The sequence below is a fragment of the Cupressus sempervirens genome, chromosome 11, assembly GCF_028749045.1.
Source record: "Cupressus sempervirens isolate cs-2001-9-10 chromosome 11, ASM2874904v1, whole genome shotgun sequence".
NCBI lineage: Eukaryota > Viridiplantae > Streptophyta > Pinopsida > Cupressales > Cupressaceae > Cupressus > Cupressus sempervirens.
The window spans coordinates 639,766,920-639,794,617 of NC_143128.1; the positions used below are offsets into that span (position 1 = coordinate 639,766,920).

The following is a 27,698-nucleotide window of genomic DNA, read 5'->3' on the forward strand; positions in this document are numbered from 1 at the left end:
AAAATGTGTATCAATAAGGAAACAAAAATCATAATTTAAAATAATATATTTTTTAAATTGTCAAAATGTATATTTTTTTTCTTTTTTCTTTATAGAATTATCTTGGTTTTTTGCTGGGTTGTTAAATTTAAAAAGTTCAAGTTGTATTTATTTATTTGTTTTTTTATACATTGATTTGGTGGATAAAATTCATAATATCCATTGGTTAGGCTCTTACACAATAATTTTCTAATAAGATTGATAAAAATACTTGTGTGCACAACTTCTATTCATCCAAATCTAATGTTTAGAAACATTTGATTTTGAAATCAAAATAAAAAATTTAACTTAAAAATAATTATTCTTGTAAACCCATGTATTTGAAATCATTACATTTTGAACTGCTTCACCCAGTAGACCATGCATTCTGTCCAGCCAGAGCTCTATTGAATGACAGCAAGTGTAAAGAGGGAAAGAAAATACGAGATATAAGGTATGCGTGACAAAATCGCAAAGAAAAAGGCTCCTGATTTGTGATGTAGGTCCGTAATTCAGTTAGTACTGTAGTGATTCTTCAAAGTTTGGTTCATGTGCATATTGGCTAGGATGTAATGCCGAGCTTCCTAGTTTAATTTTTATGTCCGTCTTTATTGTCGCTGCCAATCTAAAATCATCTTCAAACTTGGATACTGCTCATGAGCAGTGACGATGACAATCTTAAGCATGACAGGCATTGGTTGTGCTTTCCGTTCTAGAGTATGAAACTTTGATATTTTGGATTACTGCAGAGCTCATGTAATATATACCTCTTTCTTATGGATTTGGTGGTCCTTACACTAGTGTCTATTTTGTTTCTGGATACATAATCTTCTCCATGTCTCTAACCGGTGACATCTACGACGTATCAATTTCAACCCCTTAATTAACTACCTTTAAAGGCAAATAATGTATTTTCATTAAAACTCCAAGGCACAGAGAAGCATAAGCACATAACTGAAAAAATCTACTCTACAATGTGTGATCAACAGATCAGAAACTTTGCCAATACATTCTCAATACAAGGCACTTCTTCAACCACGTCAATTCAAAGACCAATAATTAAAAAGGTGCCAACCAGATTTTGCTCACGAGATACTAAAGGTTCTATCGATGCCACATCCACACCCAAGCTGTATATACAAAATAAGGCGGTTACAGTTCAAAAGATTTCACAATTTCATACCTTCATACTAATACATTTTCAACACCGTGTTCAACTTCAGACTACTACTTACAAAGAAGTTCAGACAGATGTAGTAGACAGGATAATCTAATACTGTCTGTTCATCTAAGGAGGGTATTTATTTCTGTAAATCATAAGTTATTTATTATCTGTAAACTTTAAAGATGATCATCTAAATCCCTACTTACATAGTTTTCCCTGACAACTGAGACTTATATTACAGAGCTATTAATATTCTATCATTCAGTCCAGACCTCCAAATAGGACGGGCAATGCCACAACATCCAAGAATCATTCCTTTTGAAAACTACAGATGCTAATCCCCGGTTACAGAGCTTTGCATTTTAAGAACTGAGGCTTCTGATATGAAATGACAGTTATATCGTATCATGCACTGCAGGTCTCCAAAGAGGACCTCGCAAGCCACAACAGCCCAGGGTCATTCCTTTTCAAAACCAACCATGATTCCATTGCTCCGAGCTCATTTGATATTTTATCCTCAGCAAATCCCACAGCCAGTAGCACTTCTAGAGCAGCTGCTTCACAAAACCAAGTTAGTTTTACAACTTTCCCTAATCAATAAATGGCAAATGCATTATATAAATATTTTTCAAACATTAAACAAATAAGTAAATTATGTATCACAAATGACAAGATGAATAAAAGTAGTATCTCGTGAAAGTGAAGAATATCCACATAAGAACCATTTAGATTTGAAATGTAGAAATTTTCAGAAGAAAATACTCGTATATTGGTCATGAACCCACTGGATTTCAGATTGGCTATTGAAATGAATGGATATGAGATAAAATGAGATGTCTTTCAATGTCATTAGGCTGAAGCAGTTTGTAAGACCTATCAAAAGTGTTCACTTGTTCAAACGGTTGGTTTTATGACTATTCAGTTAACGGAGAAATTCTCCAGCTCTTTTTGACACTCTTAGTTTAAAGGATTCTCCAGCTCTTTTTTATTGTCTTAGTTGAAGTATTCAGATTCTTTAACTAGCTTATGATCGCAACTTTGAAGGATTCCCTAACTAGCTTATGATTGCAACTTTGAAGGATTCCCTAACTAGCTTATGATTGCAACTATCTGTGCAGCTGGGGCTAATATCCTTAAACAAGATGGCCATTAAACTTTGTGAAAACTGTCAGAGAAGGGTTAAACAAAATGGCCATTAAAAATTGTATAATTTGTCAGAGAAAGGTTAAACAATAGGCCATTAAAATTTGTAAAATCTGTGAAAGAAGGGTCTTGGCTGAACAAGACCCTGTAGTGATGGTGATTGCCAGAACCAAAATGCTGCTGTTGACACCAAAAGACTTGAGCACATGTACAGGGCTAAAAAGGACCACTGCAACACACAGCAATGTACCACTAAAAAAATTACCAGCTATTAATAAATACATTTAGTGCAATGTTAAATGGATTGTCTATGTTTGGTATATCAGTCACTTAAAGTATATCAGTCATCTTTTGCAGAACAGTCATGGCTGTGCTTCGGTCTTTTTACAGAGTCTTGAGGAATTTAGAGTAAATTGCCTACAGGAAATGGTATTATTTTGGTTGCAGCTTGTTGCCTCTTGTTAGCTGCAATATAGAAAATATGAGTCCTCACACTCCAGCCTTGTAGATAGACAAACACTTTTTGAGTTGGCTATGAATGATCTAGTTATGCCATATGGACTGATCCATCATATGACTATGTAATGCAGCTTACAGACTATATTTAATACAAAAAACAGATGAGAATGAGAGACAAGAAATAAGAAATTAAATGTGCATAAGTGCATGGACACTGAATAGCATCCCTCTGTGTGATAATGAAAAAAAATTAAAAAGAAACTCTCAAAATCATCAGACTGTTGGACTTACAAGTCACACTGTCATGAAGACTGGAGACTGGTGATGCTAACACTCAGCATCTCATAGTGTTGTCATTGATTGGCAAACGGTGAACAAAGGAAGATGGAGATGTGAAGCCTGAACGACCATTGGTAGCCACTTACACCGGTCAGATTATGGAGATGAGATGAACAGTCATAGGAAGTGAGCATGAATGTGAGTCATCATCAATGTGACATAGCAGAGGAACATGTAGACAGCTTGATGTGACAGGACAGATGATTTAAGTGTTCCCAAGACTGAAGGACTGATGCTACATATAGGTCTATACGGTGACTGGCAAGCCTACCAGTCTAGATCCCTACTCATAGATGCCACGGGTATTTTGTGATCAACCCATGTATGACATTCGAATTTTGAATTCATCAGTTTGAGCTGTATTTTTTCAAACATGGTTTTGGGGCCCAGATATTGGGGAGTGTAAACATGCTTTTTGCACTTCATTTTGTTGTTGTTGAAGCTATTGTTGAGTATGAGTGAAGAAGAACAAAGTTGCAGACCAGAGAGACAAATAGTAGACTGGTGACTGTACACAGCGAAGAAAAGGTAGGCAAGAAAGGTGACACTAGAGTGTTCTCAGGGCAAGCCAAAGAAGGAGGTGGAGATTAAGGGATTTTCAAGGTATACACAGCTGATCTTCAAGGCAGGTTCTGCCGCTTATCAGACCAATCTCTATAGTTTGCTTTCTCACCATTGCACCTATATTGTAAGCTCTTAATTGGGCATGGTTTACTAATAAGCACTTAAAAATCCTTTTACAAGGTACCTCCTAAACGGACTGTTGCAAATCCTCTCACAAGGTACTCTTAGTAGGCTTTTGTAAATTATCAGCACCTTTAACTGGGTGCATTCTCAGGAGGAGCTCTTGTAGCCTCTAACTAGGCAACCTTTTATCTGCGGTATAAGGCTAGTGGGCATATTACTCCCACCGTGGTTTCCATCCTCTGATCGAAGGTTTCCACGTACAAAACTCAAGTGTCATTGATGTATGCATTTTTGTGTGAAATTGTATGCTTTTACTTCACTGCTTTTCTTATTGTGCTACTGGTAAAGCAATGGGCATTTAAGATATTTGGTTTGATAGCTCAACAGACCGGTTTAAAAGTTTGTACTAATTCACCCCCCCTCTTAGAACTGGTTTGGGATAACACAGACAACAGTAAGGACTAAAAGGGATACATTATGAGGAAAGCATCCATAGCAGTCAAACAGCAGCAAACTTGTGATTGGAAAAGTACACATACGGAGGCTTACACTGAAAGAGCTCCTGTACAAATAAGAATGACTCGACATCTTGAGTAGATCCAACTCATCAAGTGATTAGTCTACAGTTAAAATGGCATTCTATTTTGTATTTTTATTACTCATCAAGACTATTGTTAGAATTTACTTCTATGGTACCATTTCATCAGGGGCTATGCCCAGATTTAGTCTACTCATACCTAGTGCAGATCTTGGTCTGATATTTCTATGGGCTTATCCAAGACGAATATAGGAGAAAACTAATGTATTTTTATAAAAGACCCTAGAATACAATTGTCTGAAGATTATGTCAATAATCCATTAACCTATAACCATACTCCAACCATTAGTCACTTTGTCTACTATCTTTCCTCTACACACTATGAAATATAGAGCATAAGTGGAGACTGAACACAGTAACCCAAAATTGTGTTTAGTCTGTTTTCTTTGATCTACTCCATTGGTCACCAATATGGTGTTAGTTGGGACTTCCATTCATAACTCGTTGTCGTCCACTATCATCTATAATCATCTGAGTTTTACCCACATTTTTAAAATCATTCACTCAAGTGTCTCAAATTCCCAAATGTGTAAGGTGCATATTCATTCCAGAGAGATAAATATGTTTATTAGGAAATTTGGGCTACTTGAGGTAATTCTAATTTAAAAATTGACAAGACTATTATTAAAAGTTTAAATTAAATTGTGAGGGGTTTTTTCTTTTATGACTATTACTAAAGATCATAAGAACTTATTTATTTAGTATTAGGTCTTTTAGAATTTATGATTTAAATATAGATGTTCCTCAAATTTAGTTTGTTAGCATATTGGTGTAGCAAATTGTTCACAATAGATTGCATCGATCCAAAATTATCAAATGGAAAACGAATTTAAACAGTAAGCGGATTTTGATTGCTTACCTTCATACTTCAGAATACTTCGCTGAAGGGTAGGATTGGCCTGCACAGTTTAAAGAGAACTCAGGCAAGAAATGTCTCATTGTAACCATTAGATAACTTGGATCCAACATAAGATTTTACCCAGAACAAAAGCAATCAAGTTACCTTGCGCAAGCGTTTGAATTTTGCTTCATTTGGATGTTCCATTATATTCCTGTAAAAGAAAAACATAAGCTTCAATCAAAATGCCGGCCATCGTATATAATTGAAAAACAGATAAATCTATTTTTTAGATGCAGTACAGTTATCATCCATCTGTTAAAAATATTTGCATACAAGAAGCTTATATGAAAAAAAGACAGGAAATCACCTTAGAATTGTGAACAATGTCTGAATCACAGAAGAAAATTCAAGAGGTGACAACTGGTTTTTAAGCCTTTGAATGGATTCTTTAAGACGCAGACATATAGCAGATGTGGATTCTTCAATTATTTTCAAATCTGCACTGTCGCTCAATAGACTCGACTCTATGGTTTTAGTGCCACTTCCAACAGCCATTGTTGGGGTAGAGTCAGTATTTCCATGATGGATTCGGATGACAGAATTCTCGTGCAAATTGCTATTGGCTGAATCATCTGGATCAGGTTCAACAATAGTTTTTGGTATACTATTGGGATGGCCTTGCTGGCAATCATCAGGATCAGGTTCAGCCATAGTTTTAATTTCTTGACAATCATCCAGATCAGGTTCAGCTGCACTTTTACTTTCTTGACAATGATCAGGATCACAATAGACGATAGTTTCCCTATGCCAATGATCATCAGGTTCAAGTTCAGCCATAGTTTCACTTTTCATATGGTCATCAGGATCAGGTTCAGCTATTATTTCATTTTTGAGATGGTCATCAGGATCAGGTTCGGCCATTGTTTCATTTTCCATGTGGTCATCAGGATCAGGTTCAGCTGTAATTTCACTTTTCAGAAGATCATCAGGATCAGGTTCAGTCATGGTTTCACTTTTCATTTGGTCATCAGGATTGGGTTCAGCCTTAGTTTCACTTTTATCAGGTTCTGCCATATTTTCACCTTTCACACAATCATCAGGATCTGGTTCGGCCAAAAGTTTGCTTTTCCGATGGTCAGCAAGATCATGTTCAGCCGTGGCATTAGTTTCTAGACAGTCATCTGGATCAGGTTCTTCCATTGCATCAATTTCTAGACAGCCATCACGATCAGGGCCAACCATAGAATGACCTAAAAAGTCATCAGGATCAGGTTCAGCGATGGTTTCAGATTGAACAATATTGACACAATCTTGAAAATCATCTGGATCAGGTTCTTCCCACATTTTCTGATCAGCATCAAGCTTGTGCATTATGCAATCATTTGACTCTCCATCATCTGGATCTGGTTCTGAATAAGCTTGTTGCCTTGCATCAACCCCAATCCCAATAGAATTTCCGACACGATAAAGTGCTGCGGCTGCTGCAGAAGCACGAGCTTCTACAAAACCATGCAAAGGATTCCCTCCAAGCTTATGAGCATTATATGTCTCATCAAAAGAATAGAACTCATCTGTATCATCTGTCTGCCTCAATCCATTCAGCGTCCTGCTACGTGATTTTGTCCAATCCAATGCAATAGCTTCTTCATTCAACTGCAACATTTATGTATTTGATTAGGTCAAAATTCGTATGCCACAAATTCTCATGGTTTGAAAGGAAGATTTTCCTTTTATATTACCTGTTTATCTAGTGCATGAAAGTTTGCATCATGTTCTGAGTGCACCATGTGAGCCTAGAGGACATAGAAACAATATTAGATGAGACAACGACTAAAAACAGATGCAAACACATCACACTCATTCTACTGACGAACTTACAAGTTCATGCAGTAAAGTTTTCTTAATGCTCTCATACTTCCTGAAGCCCTTAAGATCATCTGTTCTTAGCCGTAATGATATTTCCTCTCCATGATTCTGATGAATACCAGTTGATAAAAAAATGAAAAACAAGAGGACACAAATACAAAGTTTAGATTAGTTTTAACTCTTAACCCATTTTTGCACGTACATGCAGTTTGAATCAGATTTATAAGCCTATGATTCCACACCATACAGAGAACAGGCTGGGATCATCTACCTTATTAAATCCAAGAACACATTTAGGACTGATCCCTACATACCCTTCTGGTGCCATCTCAGTCATGATTCCGACATGCCAACGATGCTACAGAAAAATGATTCAGATTAGACAAAATAGAAGTAACTTCAGACATCATACTTCAAATTGGCAATTTTTTACAATACCTTATTCATGATAGCCACTATGCCCGGATCACTCGCAAGTGTATGCATGATTGTCAAAGCCTTTGCTGCAGGAGGGCTTAACTGCAATGAGAGATCCATTAATTAAGTGAATAGCAAGTATTGTTATGTAGTTTTTTTCTCGTGACCATGAATACACTGAGACTCATTTAAAAAGCTAATCAGTAATCTACTACTTAAATCTCTGAAAACACAAATGAATGGCACCCAAACTTTTTATCAATTCTCTTTATCAAACCTGCTAGTATGCTAGCACATACATAGAAACCCTTTGTTAAAGAGCTAAGAAACTCTCCGAAACTTCTACAAAGAATTATAACTGTTTGTGCACAGAACCCATTTTCCATGGAATTTCGGAAAGTAAAAACAATTCTTTAGAATATGCATCCTGAGACATAAAAATTTCTGCATGAATACATAACTTATTTTCATGTGCTGACAGATCATCTTCATGCTATGCAGTAATTCCAAGGATTGATTTCATTCTTACCTGGCGGGTATAAAATAACTAGATACATCAAAAACAGCACAGTGTTGTTTCAGAAATCTTGCAGGATATGAACTTCAAGTGGTGAATGAAAAATGAAATATTAATAGATATCCAAGGATAGGTCCAAGTCTTCCTCAGAATTGCACACCCCTCCCCAGCTCTACTCATAAAACTTCAAAACTAGTTCGAAGATTTTTGCATTTAAACTAATGTCACAGTACAAAGTGATCTTCATAAATGTGTGGTAAATGCCAAAGTGATCAACTACAAGATAAAAGAAAATGCAGCTTCTATACAGGTAGTAGTACATACCTCAATTCCAGGAAGCTGAAGGGTACGAAAGCTGCTGAAAATGTAAGGCCCTTGAGGCAATTTCCTAGGAGCCCCAGGTCCATTTGCTCTGAGTTGCTTTGCTCTCCTCTCCTCCTCATAAAAACCTGCTATCCTCTGATCGGACTTTGTAGAGTGAGAAACCTCCTCAACTTCTGCTGAAAACACCCCCATCATTCTAACAGTTCGACCCTGCATTTATGATGAGCAGCCTTTAAGTCAAACTAAAGTACAGCTGCAAAATGTTGAAAAATGAAATGAACTGAAACTAGTTGTCATATAAAAACTTGACAGGTTGTGTTGTACACAGTTAAATGGGATATATCTTGTGATCTATATGAATTTCTGAAAAAATAAAACAAGGCATGTTCAAAAAGGATCGGCTAAATTGTGAAGGATAAGATTTTCTGGTATACTTAAACAAAAATGCTTCCTGCGGCCAGGTTAAATTCTTTGCAATATTTTATCACTGCTCAGATATCTTAAATACAGCTCTATTGATCCAAGAGGTGTCAACATTAAGGCATCTATCTTCTGATCTTGTTACTTATCTTGCCCCCCTCTATGGATATGGTGTTCCCTCTTCTTTTCATGTTATAACAAGAGCTCTGAAAGAGCTTGAGTCCCTGCCTTGTGCAAGGGTTAGAAGGTAGAAAGGATAGTTGGCAGTTTAAATTTGCAATTAGAAGATTGAAAGTTTTATTTTCTCTTCATCTATATATGTTTTATTTATAAGATGGAAAGCGTGACCTCATCTACTGTATCAATATTCGGCCAGGTCCCAATCATGGACATTCATTAAGCCTCCATAATTTTGTATACAAGTAATTATAATAAAGCTAATGGAGTGCAGAACAAGAACGAAAGCAAGAAGGAAGAGATAAGTTCACACACAATTGGATAATCCTGTACACAAGCAAATAATTACTAGTTTATTATTGGTTCAAAGAACTTCAACAGAGTGATCTATAGCAGAAAAAAAAACTTATATCTTTTATTTGTCCCTTGTTCAAAATAATCAATCTTATATTTGATTACAAACAAAGATTTATGAAGAAAAGTAGTTAGGAATAAGTGGGGCATATTTATCAATATCATTACAGTTCTATGGAACACAATGGATACAAGTTAGGAATTTGTTGGAAAGAGTTGAGGCATCAAGCAAAGGTAGTCAATAGATGTAAAAGTCAAATAATGCAATCTTAGTTAAAGTTCCACTAACCAATGACAAAATTAGAATTTGTGTAAATATATTTTTAAAATGAAAATTTGAAAAATTAAATTATTTATCTTCTTGAACAAAAAAGTTAAAAATAGAATTTATATAAAATATGGAGTGGAGCTTCTTCAAATAAGGTTCAATAATACTTTATAGAATTAAAGAAGATGATCTTTATTGTATCCTAAATAAACAAGTAGAGAAATGATTTTTTTTTAAATTATCATTCTCATATTATAATATTTTTTCTCTATGATTTCTCTAATTTATTTCAATGTCAATATTGTTGAGTTTAATTCTCATGATTAGAACAATGTGTAACAAAAATTATCCATAAATAAAGATTATATTGCGTAACTACTGATATTATTATTGAGTAAGAAATTAATTTTACAATTTTATTGTATGAAATTAATATATTTTTAGTTGATCATGTATATAGTTTTTACCATTGCAGAGTGAAAATCTGTTTAGTATCTCCTCTACTTGTTTTTATCAGTTTTCAAATAATTTCTTAATATCAATTCGAATTGACCACTTGAACACTCAATGTATGTAATGGTAGCAATTTTGAAAAACAATTATTATATGTTATTAAATTGTAAATATTGAAATATTAAAAATTAAAATAAATAAATAAGACTATTTAAAATTTCAAAATAATCCAATATACCACACACATTACAATATAAAAAAGATACTAAATTTAAATATTTCTATGACTATTTTTTTTTCAAATAAAAATATTATATTTATAATATGCAACATTTGAAAGTAATAATCTCATAAAATAGAGATCCCACTGCAAGTATTACAAAACACTGAAAATAAAGTTGCTTTAAAAAAATTATGAAACCTTATATATTTTGATATACTTTGAGGGATGTCTATAGCCTTGTCCCATTTCGGCACAAATTTTTGTCAATTTCCTTGCCTTCAATTCTTTTTAAAGTCTATTAAACGAAGAAAGTTTGTGTGTATCCTGCAATGATGGCAATCCAGAAGACCATAATTTCTTTGAGGCAGTTTGCATGATCGTACACATGCCCTGCCTGTGCATTCAATTTTTGACACATATCTTGCAAGCATGCAAATGCAAACAGAGTATTAAAGCTAAGGAGTTAAATGTTCCAGAATTGTTTCATGGAAAATACTCAGAGGTTTATTCAGCACAGCTTTGTCACCATATTATTTCTACGAGGGTTTGGGGGCAAGACAGGGTCAAGGGGCAGCACCCCCGAAGCCACAAATGCCCTTATATTGTAAAAAGCGTCGGCTACTATTTTTCTATTATTCTAGCCCTAATTTTGTAAGTGGCAAAAAGCTTGTATAAAAAGGCTTAGGGTTAGAGATTTTCATAATGTGTGATGCAAAAATTGGTTCTTGCGACGATATTGAGCTGTAAGAGATTACGGATTGTAATCAAGTTGTAATCACTGGATAATAATAATATTGGACTTGTTGTTAGTGGACGTAGCCCAAGGATTGGGTGAACCACGTTAAATCTTGGTGTCTTGTGTTCTCTCAATGCGATCTACTATTTTCTGGTATTGGTTATATTTGCAGGTAACTGTTATTTCTGTCTGAGGTTAATCCTAACAAAGATTGCTTCAAGCACAACAAATGTGAGAAGATTACCCCTGCACTACAAATGCTCTTCATCTAGTAAAACGGCTAGGCTTTTAGAACAAGGCAAACATTATAGAAAATCCCCTTATAACATAGTGGCTTCAGGTGCAATGGTGTTTGCAGCTATTAGCTGTCAATGAGCATCGTGGTTGCAACTTGGAAGGGAAACTCAACAAATGTTGGAGCCCTATAGCTTTTATCCTTTAACCTACTTGTTGTGGTTCCACAACACACAGCCCATTTTCAACTTCTGAAATGGGAACCCCCTTTTTTGGCTCACAAAAGCTCGTTCCTCAAAATAGGGTATCTTCCAAGGTGCCTCGAGGAGTGGAAATTTTATAGTTTGGGTTTAGAGCTTGGTCAATTAGCATCATTTTCAACCCCTAGCACCAGTATAGTGATGTTTATCTTTTGTGTAAGTCATCATGGCATCCTCATCATCCATACCACAAAATATTACCAGGGTATTGCATGTGCATATTCAACATAGGAGCCTTACGAGTTCAAATAGAAAAAGTAGGAGTTCAAGTCCATGACAATGTTGGACTATAAAGAGGGCATAAATCATCAAAAAGATCAGGAATAAGTACACAAGAGTGCTCCCACACCCCGTCTAAAAAACCATAAGTCGTTTTCAAAACTGAGAACATTGATTTTTGGGTGAATTAAGCACCTTGCGCACTTCCCTAAAGGTGCACAGGTGCACAAGTGCGAAGGTGCGCAATTAGTCTTGGAGATGCCCAAGGTCCAAAAGATGCTAAGGTGCGCAAGTGCACAATTTTACAAAGTTTTGAAGATGCATAAGTGCAAGTTGAGAAAGTAAGCAAAGTGCATAGGTGCACAAGGTGTGCAGATGGGCCTAAATTGTTGGAAATATTAGAAATAAGTATACAAGAGTGGTCTAAGACCCCATTTGAGAAAACTTCAGAAATCATTTTAAAACTGAGAACTTTGAATTTTTGGGACTTACGCACCTTGCACACATCTCCAAGTGTACGCGAGTGTGCAATTTGAAGATTTGGTGAAGGAATTGTCTCTAAAGGTGCACATGTGCACATATCCAAAACATCCAGAGGACTCCGAGGTCCCCAAGATTACCACGGCTTCCTTGTCTTCTAAGGCAACTAAGATCACACTCAAACCCATGACTTTCAAGTTCCAAGGAGTGCCCAAGATGTCACACTACATGGATTTTCACTCTGTAGTGAGAGATACTGAATGCTACTAGATGTTAGACACGAGAAGAACTAGATATGATCAATTATTGGATTGAGAATATACAGGCCACTAATAAGATCATGTTATCTATGTATGAAGGTATCCAAGATATACAGAGAACACATGCCCAACTATTAGAAGTGGATAAATACTATAGTGTAGTCAGTTTAGAGATTTTTTATGACGACTCCAAAACACAACTATGCTCAGTGAAAATAGTTGTACAACAATTTAAACATCATTTAAGCAGTATCCTCTAAGCATGATGTCGGACACATTTTCGAAACCGAGACACTAAGGGAGTTGAACTCTAAGATAGATGATTTTGCATGAGGCAAGAAGTTCATGATTCCATAGGGAAGTGAGGGCAAAGTATGAAGTTTTAGACTTGTTAGATCCTCAAGAAATCACCTCTGCCATCCAAAAGTTCAAAAAGGACAATTCATACATCATTTTGGTTGAAGGTCAACAAGACCCAGATGCCGAAAAATAAAAAATGTTAAGTTAGAAAAATTCTCACTTTGGAAAATTGTGGAGTTAGAAAAAATTCTCACTTCGAAAAATTGTGGAGTTAGAAGCAATTCTCACTTTGGAAAATTGTGGAGTTAGAAAAAATTCTCACTTCGGAAAATTGTGGTGTTAGAAAAATTCTCACTTTGGAAAATTGTGGAGTTAGAAAAATTATCTCTTGGAAAATTATGGAGTTAGGAAAATTCTCACTTTTGGAAAATTGTGGAGTTAGAAAATTCACTTTTGGAAAATTGTGGAGTTGGAAAAATTCTCTTGGAAAATTGTGGACTTGAAAAATTCTTGCTCTTGGGAAATTGTGCACTAGAAAAATTCTCATTTTCGAAAATTGTGGAGTTCAATTCTCACTCTTGGAAAATTGTGGAGTTCAAAAAATTCTCTTGGAAAATTTGGGGTTAGAAAGTTCCTCACTCTTGGAAAACTGTGGAGTTAGAGAAACTCACTCTTGAAAAATTGTGGAGTTAGAAAAATTCTGTCTATTTTGGTCATTTCACCAAGGTGTGTTTCTCTTGGAAAATTGTGGACTTGAAAAATTCTCACTCTTGGGAAATTGTGCACTTCAAAAAATTCTCACTTTTGAAAATTGTGGAGTTCAATTCTCACTCTTGGAAAATTGTGGAGTTGAAAAAATTCTTTTGGAAAATTGTGGAGTTAAAAAAACTCACTCTTGGAAAATTGTTGAGTTAGAAAAATTCTGTCAATTTTGGTCATTTCACCAAGGTGTGTTTTTCACAAGGTGTGTTTTGCATAAGTAGCACCAAACATAGAGGTGCACTGACAATTTTGATCAATTGTAGTTGCATCAATAATTAACTATCAGTTGCTATTTTTTAGCATTCCATGCATCAAAAGTACGTTTTGACAACAATTTAACTCCCAGAAAAGCCTAGAGAAGGTTGAGCTTGCATTTTTATGAAATTTCGTGGTTGTGACGAATTAGAGAAAGGATCACTATTGTTCATGCAAAGCATTTTGTCTCATGTAACATCTTTCGATTTTCATTAAAGTTCCCATCGACGATTGCATCAATGGAGTTGAGGAAACGCTGCTACTAATTTCATTGGTTTCCTACCAGGTCCTTTTGATAATTTAATTCGCAAACGTATTGTTTCTTTGGCTTATGTCCATTAGGAATTTCCCTTTCAGTAATTCGCTTTAATCTCTCGACACTCTATCTTCGTTATTTGCTTTCCAAACACATAGTTAAAATAGGAATTCATATAGTTGCATTAATTAGAAAATACAAAAATACATTAGTTTTTTAGTTACGTTTCATTAACATTGTGCAAAATTGGTAGATACCAGCAAAGGCCTCCTTGTGAACATTCACATTTATCTTCGATTGAGCTACCCAGCAAGTTGAAAAACAATCATCTAAAACCTTGGAGTTGGTCATTGATCAGCTTTTCAAGAGAGAGATTTGTGAGAAACCCTATCCTTAGCATCGTGCAAAACGACCGCTCAACAGAAGTAGCACTAGGAGGGCCTGAAAATCATTATGCCCAAAAGACTTAGTTGTTGTTTGACAGTTCTGCAAATTTTGCAGTTCTATTTTTTCTAAGTCTATTCACAGTCACAAGGTGCGCTTTTTAGGTGTGTTTTTCACCAAGATGCGCTTTTCAAAAGGTGTGTTTTTCACCAAGGTGTGCTTTTCAGAAGGTGCGCTTTTCACCAAGGTGCACTTTTCATCACAGTGCGCCTATCAAAAGGTGAGCTTTTTGCATAAGTGCACCAGGATCCATAGTGTGCTTCCCTAGAGGTGCGCAAATTAGAAGATCTTGACCCAAGATCTCCCACTCAACGAGCATTGAGATCTTCGCCCAACAAGCACAAGTTCCTAGAACTCTGTCATTTTCACAAGCCTTGCAACGATAAAGGGATACCTAGGCTCCACGCACACATTGCAAATTCCATCATCATCATCCACTCTGCGTTCTACTTCACCCATTCCCATCATTATGCACCATGGCTTTCTTTAATGCCCAAAGTTCACCTCTGAACCTCACTGGTCCATTACACCACCTACCCAAAAATCCTAAAAAGATTTGCCCACAATTCATCTATGAAGAATCATGAACAGCAAAAGATCATATTAAAATTTTCAAGGAAATTTGTAATCGGAACCAAATTTATCATATGGACATGGTTTGCCACCTGTTCCCTTACACTTTGGGGGAAACAACACTCAATTGGTACCTCAATCTGCCACCAACATCAATAAGAGATTGAAACTCTTTTGAGAGCAAGTTTCTAACACAATTCAAGATCTACATTGATCCAATTATCCTACATCATCAATTCATCTCAATTAAGTGGGATCCTCACAAGTCTATTTCACAATTTAATCATCGCTTCTATAGGATGTATCAAAGAATGGAATTTCCTTACACTATACCACAAGAGGCTGCCATCCAAATCTATTTGGGAACAATGGATTCATTAACTTCAATTTTTTCAAGAAGGCTCCCACCGAGAGACATTGATACCATTGAAAAGGTCTTCAAAGAGGTTGTACATTCACAAAGCAAGTAGAGGAAACTCTATGTCTTCCTTCACTTTAAATAATGCAATAGCCATAGCACCGTTTCTAGCAGGAATGTCTACTACGCTCAATCAAATTCCCCTATTGAATCCAGTACCTTTACTCCAACAAGTTATTGCTGCTCCAATGCCAACAATTAAATATTCAAGGTATGAGCCCCAAAAGACTGCATTCTTTGAGCGGAAGACTTTTCCACCACTAAACTCAAGAATAATATGGCTAGTGAGTTTGAGGCCATGAAGAAGACAATGTCTCTTTTATCCAATGAACTCATCAGAATAAAGTTGATTCCTCAAGAAACCAAGGCAATCATCCAAGACAACTTGCTGCCCAAAACAATTATTCTCAAAATCAGAGCAGAAATTATGGCCCCTACATTAATATCAACAATGAGCATAATGGTATTACATGTACGAGTCCAAGTGAAAATGGATATGGGTACAATGATGTTTCAGATCAGCCTCCCCAAATCATGGAGGATCAACCTTTGCAGTTTAGTGCAATGGTGTTTGCTTCATATGATAAATCTGCAAGAGGACAAAATGATGAAGATGATCAAAAGGAGTTTGTGTTTCCATTTAATGAAGAGAAAAACCATGGACACTCTAGGATACATATTTATTGTAGCAATAATATGAACACACAAAGTTTGAAAAGTAGAGAAGAGTCTCTAATGGATGATGTCTCTCTATGGTTACATCGTACTCCTCCAGACATGCAAGTCTGTAACACTCCAATGCATTATGAGGCTCCAACCAACATTACCCTGACAGTTTAGAAGGAATTACATGTAAAGGATGAGGTTTTGAAAGGTCTTATGGATAACATAACAAGAAATTTGAAGTATCTTGGAAAAGATCAGAATCCAAACATCATTTTGCCTTCCAACTATTGTCACCTCCATCAAAGGATTCATTCAAAGTTGGAATGTGCTAGTTGCCAAGATGCAGTATCTAATGTGTTAGTGCAAATAGATCAGCCTATTGAAATTGCCAGAAGTAGTGAAATTGTTGCAAGTTTTGATGTTGCAATAAGTGTGGATATCCTAGGAAATTTTGAAATTCCAAAACTCCATGGAGTTGCAAAAATTCTTGAAGTTGCAAAAAAAGATGGAAATGCAGAAGATTATGAGATTGCTGAGATTTTTGAATCAGGAAGTCATCAAGAAGATGATACCAATGTCTTCTATTGTGATATTGATTCCCCATTAGATAATGATACGATACCTCCCTCAGAACAAGATATGTCATTAAACAAGATAGATAGAGTGCTTAATTTGGTGTCAAGTTTGACTGAGGAAATGTCTATTTATGGGTATTCTACACATATATCAAACTATGAAATAACAAATTCATGCAGAGTTCATCCCTTTGGGTTCCATTCAGAAGTAAGTTCTCCTAATTTCTTGTTAGCTTGGGAGATTGCAATGGAAGGTAAGTATGATTTTGAACATGCTTCTTGGGATATAAGGGAGAAAACACCTTGATTAATGATATTAACGAACCCTGTAATTCGAAAGGAAGGCTTAGATTGAGTTTGCTAGTCCCAAGAAGCCTAAAGGTGACAATTCATGGTTTAAGGCTAATGATGGTGATAATAAGGACCATAAACACAATGTTCTATCTTTTGGGTCTTATTTTCATAGCTATATAATATTGTCGATGCTAATGTTTCCATGTGCACGTGGAGTTGTGTACCATGAGATAAGACCAGTAGAAGGAGAAATTACAATGTGAGTGTACCCCTGTGGTGGGGGACTCACTAGATCAAGTGATATCTTTTCATTATCCCTCTCAATTTGATGATTTTCAATTTGAATATAATGCTGAAGGTAAGAAAACTTGTTTGTGGATTAATCATAACCATGGAGAGTTACAACTTCTAATTTTGTGTGATTTGTACTTGAAATTTGAACCAAGCTTGCCCAAATGTTATTTTTCTAGAGTACAAAGACAAGTCAACATTTTTTAAAGCTATATGGGTTGAGCTATTACTATTGCACATAATAAGAAATCTACTTACAACCAACCCATGTTCTTATTGTTCAAGGTTTTCTGTATATAAGGTTTTGTTTTTTTTTTTTGTCTTTTTAGGTAGGTGTTAGTTTTCTTTGTTCAAAGTCTGTTTTGTTTCGGGGTTTGCATCTTTTTGCTTCTTTTTCTTTTTTGGTCTTTGAGTCAAGGAATCAATATGTTTGTGGGGGTTGTTCCCAGTATGTGGAACATCCCAATTGGTTTTGACTTCTGGAAGAGATATTTCTTCGTCAAAGCATTTAAATAATTTTGTATCTTGTGAAAACTAAATACAGGTGTCACCTGCAAGCAAGAAAGGATTTTCAACCTCTAGCTCAAATTCTAGATCAATCGCTCTCAATAATTTACAAATTCAAAGAATTGGTCATCCAAGTTGCTTTCAATCTAGGTGGACAATGGCTGAGGGATAGTCCAAAACTTTCTAGTTTGAACAAAGGATTTCCCTAGGGCCTATCAAAATCACTTGTTGGCACGTGAGTTTCTCAAAAGTTCATTATTTAAAGAGAAATGTACAAGTCATCAAATTGGAAAAGGTCCATAAGAAAGGAACACCAACACCTTGACCACACAATTTTATTCATTGTCAAGAGAAAGGGAAAAAAATGGTGTCATCAAATAGGACTCCAAAACTTTGAATGAAGCAAAATAAGGTGAACAACTAGAGTTAGCACAATACAGTTGTTGGCACACTTCAAAAGAACAAAAGTTTCAAGGAAGAATCAAAGTGGAAACTCGCGAGCTCCGTGAAGTTGACAAATGGGTCACCAGAAACACAAAAGACAAGTAATTGATGACTCATTAAGAGCCCTCCAAATGGTTTCTCACATCTGGTCATATAGTGATTGGAAATTTGTTGATGAGGATTTCTCAAACTCTCACTGGTCAATGAAAGATTGATCTATGTTGTTGCACACACATGGTGGCTCGCACTTGAGAGTGCCAAGGGAATTAAGACATTGAACACACATTGAGGGTGAAAATTGAAAAGTTCAAGTTTCTTGTTTAAAGTTCTCAAAAGCCACTAATGGCATCTAGAATCAAGTTGCAAACTTGATACAGGTCTGAAGATTGCTTGATGATAAAGAAACACCTTTGTCATTTCTTCCTTCTGTCGAGGTTATTTGTTGTGGTTCCACAACACACACCCCATTTTCAACTTCGGAAATGAGGACCCCTTTTTTGGCTCACAAAAGCTCATTCTTCAAAATAGGGTTATCTTCCAAGGTGCTTCGAGAAGTGGAAATTTTATAGTTCGGGTTTAGGAGTCTAGTCAATTAGCATCATTTTTAACCCCTAGCACCAATATACTGATGTTTATCTTTTGTGTAGGTCATCATTGCATCCTCATCATCCATAGCACAAAAAATTACCATGGTATTGCATGTGCATATTCAACACAGGCGTCTTGGGATTCAGGTAGAAAAAGCATAAGGAGTTCAAGTCCATGACAAAGTTGAACCATAAAGAGGGCATAGATCATCAAAAAGATCAAGAATAAGTACACAAGAGTCCTCCCAGAGTTCATCTGAAAAAAAATCCACTAACCATTTTCAAAACTACAAACTTTGATTTTTGGGTAAATTGAGCACCTTGCGCACTTCCTTGAAGGTGCGCGCAAGTGTGAAGGTGCACAGGTGCGCAATTCTAAAGTCTTGGGGATGCCCAAGGTCCCAAAGATGCTAAAGTGCACAATTTCACAAAGTTTTGAAGATGTATAAGTGCAAGGTGCACAAGTGAGCAAAGTGCATAGGTGCACAAATGGGTCTAAATCGTTGGAAATATTAGAAATAAGTATACAACCGTGGTCTAAGACCTCATTTGAGCAAAACCCAAAATCATTTTCAAAACTGGGAACTTTGAATTTTTTCCACTTGAGCAACTTGCGCACATCTGCAAGGGTGAGCACATGCGCAAGTGCACAATTTGAAGATTTGGTGAAGGAATTGTCTCTAAAGGTGCGCAAGTGCGCATATCCAAAACATTCAGAGGCCCCCAAGGTCCCCAAGATTACCATGGCTTCCTCATCTTCTACAACAACTAAAATCAAACTCAAACCCATGACTTCCAAGTTCCAAGGAGTACCCAAGACGTCACACTACATAGATTTGCAATCAAAAGTGAGAGATATCGAATGTTGCTAGATGTTAAACAAAAGAAGAATTGGATAAGATCAATGATTGGATTGAGAATATACAAGGCAGTAATAAGATCATGTTATCTATGTATGAAGGTATCCAAGATATGCAAAGAAGAACACATGCCTAACTATTAGAAGTGGATAAATACTATAGTGCAGCCAGCTTAGAGATTTTTAATGACGACTCCAGAATACAACTATGCTCGGTGAAAACAGTTATACAACAACTCAAGCATCATTTGAAGCAGTATCCTCTAAGAATGATGGTGGACACATTTTCAAAACCGAGGAGACACTAAGAGAGTTGGACTCTAAGCTGGATGGTTTTGAAGAAGGCATGAAGTTCATGATTTCCACAGGGAAGTGACGACAAAGTATGAAGCTTTAGACTTGTTAGATCCTCAAGAAATCACCTCCACCATCCAAAAGTTCAAAAAGGAACATTCATACATCATTTTGGTTGACGGTCAACAATACCCAGATGCTAGAAACTGAAAATTATGGAGTTGGGAAATTTCTCACTTTGGAAAATTATGGAGGTAGAAAAAATTCACTTTGAAAAATTCTCACTTCAAAAAAATTGTGGAGTTAGAAAATTTCTCACTTTGTAAAATTGCGGAGTTAGAAAAATTCTCGCTCTTGGAAAATTGTGGAGTTTGAAAAATTCTCACTTTTAAAAAATTATGGAGTTAGAAAAGTTCACTCTTGAAAAATTGTGGAGTTGGAAAAATTCTGTCAATTTTAGTCATTTCACCAAGGTGCTTTTTTCATAAGGTGTGCCAACAGTTTTGATAAGTTGCAATTGCACCGACAACTAGCTCTCAATTGCTATTTTTTAGCATTTCATGCATCAAAAGCATATTTTGACAACAATTTAACTTTGAGAAATGCCTAGAGAATGTTGAGCTTGCATTTTTTTGAAGCTCCAATGACTCTCAAATCATCTCATAGCATCTCTCTTCTTATCTACTTCTTCTTTTATTGTTTTAAGACATGTAAAGTTCATGCAAGCATTAATTGATATAAACAAGGGTGTAGACCTACTTAGAACCATCTAGAGAGTCAGTTTGTATATAATTAGTTTTATTTTATTAGTTTTTAGCATATGTTTGCATTAGGAGAGCTCTCACTCCTAACACAAAACAAGGAGAGGATTTCCTATAAATACATGGATGTTATATGTACTCCAAGCAAATATTTTGATAATATTAATAAATGCTATTGGTGCTCTCATTCTAAGTGTAGTAACTCTTGCCGAAGTGTGTTATTTTTTATGAATTAATGTTTATGAATAGTAATGGAGCTAATGGTTTTATTGTGTTGTGATAATTGTGCAATCTTTTAGTTCTAGTGTTTGCCTTATGTTAACAAATTTCGTTGTTATGATGAATTACAAAAAAGATCACTATTGTTCATGTTTTGTCTCATGTGTGCACACTTGCCATGGTTGCAAAGGCCTCCTTGTGAACATTCACATTTATCTTTGATTGAGCTACCCAGCAGGTTCAAAAGCAGTCATCTGGAACCTTGGAGTTGGTCATTGATCAGCTTTTCAAGAGAGAGATTCGTGAGAATTCCTGCCGTTAGCATCGTGCAAAACAACCACTCAACACTACTGAAACCATGTCTCTTAGTCTTACCATTAAGGTAGCCCGCAACATGGGGTATTTTGGAGAGCTCTGTCTTTTCTTGGTTTTAATGTGATGCATGGGTTTTCTTCCTGCACATCTGCATGATTTCAACGGTGTGCTATCCTCATCCATTTATTTTAAAATGATAAAGTTTAAACCCTTCTGATTTTTGTATTCCTATAGCTAAGGTCTTTCAATGCACTCATGAGCTTATCAAGATTATTTTCTTCCTTAGGTTTTTTGGAATGATGCCCTTTTGTATTCTACAAAATTCTGACATCATCTCTGTTGTTTGGAATGATGCTTTTATATTGTTTCCAATATGCAATGCTGCTTTGGAAGCACCTCTAAGAGGTTGAGGTTCCTGGTTTCTTAATTTATACCTCATTTTGTCACAGCAAATGTGATAGCTGATGTAAATGCAGGGGTGAACGAAAAAATGAATAATGAATTTTTTTCCTCAGCAAATGTGATAGCTGATGTAAATGTGATAGCTCCTAATTAAGCTGAAATTTTTGAGCCAGTTATACTCAATTTTTCTGAGGCCTTCTAATTTGTGTGTGTACCTAATATCCCAAGCTTGCAATTTCAATACTTTCATGTTTCTTATTATTTATGATTAACTCTCATTCTTTCATCTTTGGAATTCATCATTTTGGACTGAAAATATCTCTGTTGTCTTGTAATGGGAATGTTCCCCATCATCACAGCAAGAGTGGCTATAAATCCTACAAGTGATGCCAACCCTACATTTTTATAAAGAATAGATATTGCACGTACAATCTGTATAGGTAGCATCCATATTGCGTTCAGGTACCATGTAAAGAAAGTCTCCAATCCGCGGAACATCTACACTCGTATAGTTGATTAATTCACCACTAGTATGACTTTGCTGGGCCTGAACTGATAGATTGAGACCTTTCCTATAAATGTGTGCTGTAAGGGCTGCTCGCAAGTGCATCCCAACCTGCCTTGAGCCAAATATCCATTGTCTTCATGTTGTAATCTGATCTTGGCCAAAAAAATGTACAGGCTAAGAAGTAGCTTTGAGCATGACTTCTTAGTGAAATAACTTACAAAATCATTAATCAAGGGCGGGCCAACATAAGATACACATGCACGTGCCACTGCAAACATTGCATTCAGAGCTACTGATTTCCATACAAACAGGAAAACAACTTTTGTCATCGATGGTATTTTCAGAGGGTCCTTCTGCCTTACTATATCTATTTTTCTAGTTAAACAACTACAAACATCATCATCAACAGAGCCCCTCCTTGCGATTTTGAATAGGTCATCAAATTCTAGAGGTTTTTTTTCACCAATAGCAAACAGGGGATTGAGCCAAGATACTGTGAGAACCTCAAGTAAACTGGCTTTGGTATGATGATTCTTTTTTTGCAGCAGCATATTTAAACTGATTGGAACCCAAGAGTGGTTCTTCAAGCTCCTTTGTGGAGGAATATACTAAGCAAATATGCATATAATAGATCTTGTAATCAAATTCATTTTAGCTACTTCGATATAGCACTGGGTCAATCAACAAAGTATAAAGTTTGCTAACATATTAGCAACCAAAACATGATGGCAAGGATGCATTTCAGAGAGTTTGTTTCATTATGAATAGGTTGGAAAAACCCATAAATTGAGAATGCACTATCAACATCCAGAAATGCCATAAAATTTCAATTTCAGAGGCACAAACTTTAGACTCACTCAAGAAGACAAAGAGCCGCATCTTTACTGAAGACAAATGAAAACTAAATATTCTCAGCTACACTAGCATAATGAGGAAGCTCTCAGTATAGAACTAGAAAGGGCATAAACCAAGCTAACTGAAAGTTGGAAAATATAATATTAAAAATATTAATTGCTACACCAAAGATTAGTGGCTCTATAAAAACTAGAAAAATTAACCTAAATGACTAAATTTCACTAAGATCAACCACCCAAACAATGTACCCAAGAAAAAGCATCAGGATTACAATAGGAAAACAATACCTTAAATATCCAAGGGGATATAGCCCAGGCCGTTCTGGGCTGTGCATCAATAGGTTTCCTATACAATTCTCTTCAGATTTTTCTATGATTTTATAGAAATTTTAGAACTGCCCAGAAATTTCAGGAACAACTTCCATTAATACTTCTACTACTTTACTTTCTGATACGAATGTAACCAACAATATTTATAGGTTGATGCTCAATTACGTTAAAAAATGCCCGCCGTCTGTGCACTCTGCTTCAAAGAAGAAGCTTGAAATCCTTCAGAAAATAACATGCAAAAATTATGACGTGCAAAAGAAGAAAATAGGAATATAAATTGAAGAATGGAGACCCTGGCGGTGGATATAAAAGTGATAAAAGACAAAGCAGAGCACAAAATTGACTAAAGGAAAAGAAGAGAATGATCTAGATAAATTTCCTCTCTGTTTGTGCCCTGTCAGCTACAGTATTGTTGTTTTTATCCATTTGATCTGAATTTAAAGCTTTTGGGATGAATGGGAGACAGCAAAAGAAGGCTGAGTCACAATGAAAGAGAAAGATTCTTTTTTTTTTAAGCAACTTTGTTAGCTGAGGACTGAAGCGGATGAGCTAATGCACATTCTAGAAAATGCAGAAGAGAGGTGTGTTGCAGAAGAGGGGGGCTCGCCTCTTTATAACTATGACTCTTATGTGTATTTTTCGGATATTGTAGAAGGCTTATTTTGGCATTTTGAAGATGGTGACTGTAAATTGGTGGAGTCTGTTTGTGGTAAAATTTTGGAAAGTAACATCTGCTGCCTTGTGAGAGCTTTGTTTAGCTAGCTGTATTGTCATCAACGGTGACTGGTTGTAGTTCTTGGTAGCACTCTTCAGTTCTTCCATGGAGATCTCCAAATTTTCCAGGAACATTCTAGATATTTCTGTTTGTAATTTTCAGTGTCAAAAAATCAATTTTACCCCTGGTAAAATTGCTAGGAGCCAATCAAAAATAAGATTTACAAATTGAAAATTGATTAAAAAATAAATGATTTTTAAAATATAGTAATTCATGAGTTTTGATTATTAAAAGTAATTGTGGCATGCCACTGGGAACATTAGTTTCCTGCCTATATATAGACAGGGACTAATAAATAACCCAAATTTAAGATAGGTGTCTCCCAATTAATACATTTTGGTACTCAACAAAGAGCTGTATTTTTAAGATGTCTGAGATGATAGGAAAAAGTATCCCAGCAAGCCCCTTAACTTGTATAAAAAAATATAATCCATATGCATACCCTTCCATACCAATTAACACCTTAGACCAACCTTAATCATTTAAATTATGAGAAAACCATCAAAATTGATCTTCTTACAGCAGCCATACAAAACTATGTCTCCACATCCAACATTCTGTTTACAGTTACACTATGAAATTAATGGGTTGATTCAATTGCCTTTATATATATGTTAAATTAATCCATGTTATGCCGCCAGTTGTTTTCTATTAATTTTATAATTTACCATTAGTTGAAATCTGTTTAAACTCTTACAAGTGAGAATGCCTATATGTACTATAATAACATTTTCTTACAAAATTTAGTGTGTAGAAAGAATTTTACCTAGGCCTTAAAACTGTATTTACAGTTGTATATCCAACGGAAATAAGGCTTTCAAAGATATCTTAAATAATACAGAAACGCCATTATCAATCTGGCCATGTAAGATTTTCTCTGCATCCACCTCAATAGGCTGGTCGGAAGATGGCAGTAAATATATTAATCACATGCATAAATCATATTGCAGCAAACCTTCACTAAATTGTTCTTTATGTATGCTGACCACATTGTATTATTGCTCCATATTTATTCAGAGGAAGTTTTTTTGGGGCTATGTCAGCTTCCAAGTGCTATCATTTTTTGAAGTTTCTCCCAGAATGACACGGTTACAAACCTCTGTGTCTCTCCCTAGCTAAGAGAAAGAGATAGTAAGATATAGTAAGATAAGTTTTATTCTTTTGTTAAAAGGAAGATATAGTAATTTCTATCACACAAAGGTGAAAGCAATGGTCAGATTATTGGGAATATATAGCATGATTTCAAATCTTACGATCTAATAGAACAAACAAGCCAAGGCAAATAAGGTGGAGATGATTCTGATGATGGCGGTGGACTAAAAGTAGGCCACCATCAAGTAAGGCTTTAAAAATCCCCATAAGGTTTTGACAAAAAAAGATACCTCTTGAATGTGACTTCTTAGTCCAAAAGGTTTCCTTTATTTCAAGTTTGACTTCTTCGTAAGCCTAATAAAACAAGCTTTTGGTTCAAGGTAACAAACCTCAGTGATACCCGTTTCTGCAAGACGAACATTTCCATGGTTATCTGAGAAAGGAACAAGAGATACTGCACCAGAGTGTTTGCTCTGGGGAACAAGCAGCCGCATGGTGTCAGGTGCAACATTGGTCAGTTCCTTCAGTTTCAGACCTAATTCCCCTACAGTGGATCCTGCTTTCACTGTCAACCTCAAGGTCTTGTCCCTCCAAACCAGACAAAATTTTATCTCTCTAGCTGTTGTGTCCTCCATAAATGCAATTCCAATACTCCCGACCTCTTCTGCATACAAATTCAGCCCGCATATACAGAAAAACATTAGATAAGTTCAGATGATGCCAATAAAAGCAGAAAACAGAGAAGAAAACTAGAAACCCTCACAAATAACAACCCAAAAAATGGCTTAACATACATTCACCCGTTGGCTATTTTCCTCAATGTTTGTGGGACAATATTGGATGAATAAAAATGAAAATTTGCCTTGATCTTTAGTATAACAATGATAGTCATATAAACAAGACATTAGCTTTCATCCTTTCCTCGCTGCTAGGTCCAGCATAGCTATCTTATAAGGATTGGAAACTAATCACATGAAGCAATTGATCAAGCAAAATGAAACAATATTGATTATTAAAAAGTTATCATTTGAAGCAACAATTTTTATATAAAATTCTCACTTGAAACAAAAAACACAAATTCAATACTTCAAGTTCAAATAAAGTTGCAGAAAAAATGGGAGGTGCAACAAAGCAGAGGTATGGGCAACAGAGGAGGAACAACTCGTAGTTATGAAGAAAGGAACACTGCTGCCGAAGTGGTCAAGATGGCAGCTCAGGCTTCGATGTGGCCTCCCATGGCTTTGATGGATAGAACCTATGGCCTTCCTCTCATGGAGGACACGTTAATCAGCCAAATTGTATATGGGTGTGACTAAATAAAGCATTTTCACCTCCTCGATTGCATCTGCCCCTGAGAGGAGCTGGCAGCTAAAGCTTTCACTGCAAATGGAGGATATGTACTCGGGTGGAATTGGAGAGAAGACTGGACCTCCTCCTCATGGTCTAGCATTAGCAGAGGCTAAATAAAGTATACTCGCCACACTTGGTTAAATTTGGCTATGTAATGTTGAAATTTTGAGGTCTACCCTCTTTTATAACTTGGAACCCTATTGACAGGTCTCCAATTTTCGGCCACCGGGCAGAGGGATAGCATTTTTCTCTTCTTGACAAGGGTTTCCAATAAAACCCCTGACTTATCGACAAAAACAATTACATACAGTTTTAAGTTTTTTTTCCCTGTTTCTTTCGATAATTAAGAATGCTATTTACAGGAAAGCCGCGCATCCCTACTCATCACAAACCAGTGCAGAAAGGCATTGCAAAAGATGAAGAGAAGAAACTCGTCTGTAACTTTGATAATTTAAACTAAAATAGTCAAACTAAAATATTTTAATCGGTAGAATCAGAACGCCAAATATCGCGCGACTAAATTGAATAATAACAAGCATGCTATAACCTACCCAAATTTCAGCGTGCAAAAACCTGACTGAGATAGAGCGAATTTCTGAAAAAAATTGAACACAGACCTCGCAACAACAATTTGTATCCTTCAATCGCAGAACATGAGATTGGGCAAAAACTGTATTTATATTAGAGCTTCGCTGAAATCCTCTTAATGGCTAATTGCCGACCAATTCCGATATTCCACGACCTATAACATTTCAAAGGAATTTATTTAGAACAACAGGAATATTCACAATGACGTACATGATGACGTTAACCTCACTAAAAATAAATTTAATGTCAAACATGTACAATTAGAACATGGCTATACTCCCACAAAAATGTACAATTGACCAATTTTGAAATGATCAAAAACATCATCGATCTTTTTGAAAATTCTAGAGTTTGATTTTCATGATCTCAATTGTTTGTAGTCGAAAACAGCAAAAAATTTAGAAAAAAATCACAATATTTTTGTGAGAAAAAAAAAAGTTCGACTTTGTTTTCTCTTTGGTACTTTCCCTCTACCTATATTGAATGATATATATAAAGGAAGTTTAGAGATATGGAGTTTC

The 27,698-nt window shown here is 35.8% G+C and overlaps 1 protein-coding gene across 2 annotated transcripts; it reads right to left on the reverse strand.

Annotated features, from left to right (window-relative positions):
• Nucleotides 1–1,170: 1,170 nt before the first annotated feature.
• Nucleotides 1,171–27,239, reverse strand: LOC149531389 (zinc metalloproteinase-like protein). Of its 2 annotated transcripts, none has more exons than XM_089810395.1 (11): nucleotides 27,207–27,239; nucleotides 25,629–25,903; nucleotides 8,375–8,584; nucleotides 7,555–7,635; nucleotides 7,388–7,474; nucleotides 7,129–7,224; nucleotides 6,990–7,043; nucleotides 5,618–6,903; nucleotides 5,413–5,461; nucleotides 5,269–5,308; nucleotides 1,171–1,737 (listed from the first exon to the last, which is right to left on the reverse strand). In XM_089810395.1, exons 2-11 carry the CDS (start codon nucleotides 25,872–25,874, stop codon nucleotides 1,589–1,591), a joined length of 2,298 nt encoding a protein of 765 aa, XP_089666521.1. In that variant the 5' UTR covers nucleotides 25,875–25,903; nucleotides 27,207–27,239; the 3' UTR covers nucleotides 1,171–1,588. The 2 variants fall into 2 exon arrangements, with proteins under 2 accessions (XP_089666521.1, XP_089666520.1); XM_089810394.1 differs by having other exon boundaries at nucleotides 27,141–27,239.
• Nucleotides 27,240–27,698: the final 459 nt, after the last annotated feature.

What these genes read in the sequence shown, in the direction of transcription:
- LOC149531389 (XM_089810395.1), bottom strand. Translation starts at nt 25,874, where the DNA reads ATGGAGGACACAACAGCTAGAGAGATAAAATTTTGTCTGGTTTGGAGG. An exon ending in TTCATGCACTAGATAAACAG is followed by an intron (nt 6,904 to 6,989) that starts GTAATATAAAAG and finishes TAAATGTTGCAG; the next exon opens with TTGAATGAAGAAGCTATTGC. An exon ending in ACATTGTTCACAATTCTAAG is followed by an intron (nt 5,462 to 5,617) that starts GTGATTTCCTGT and finishes TTTCTTTTACAG; the next exon opens with GAATATAATGGAACATCCAA.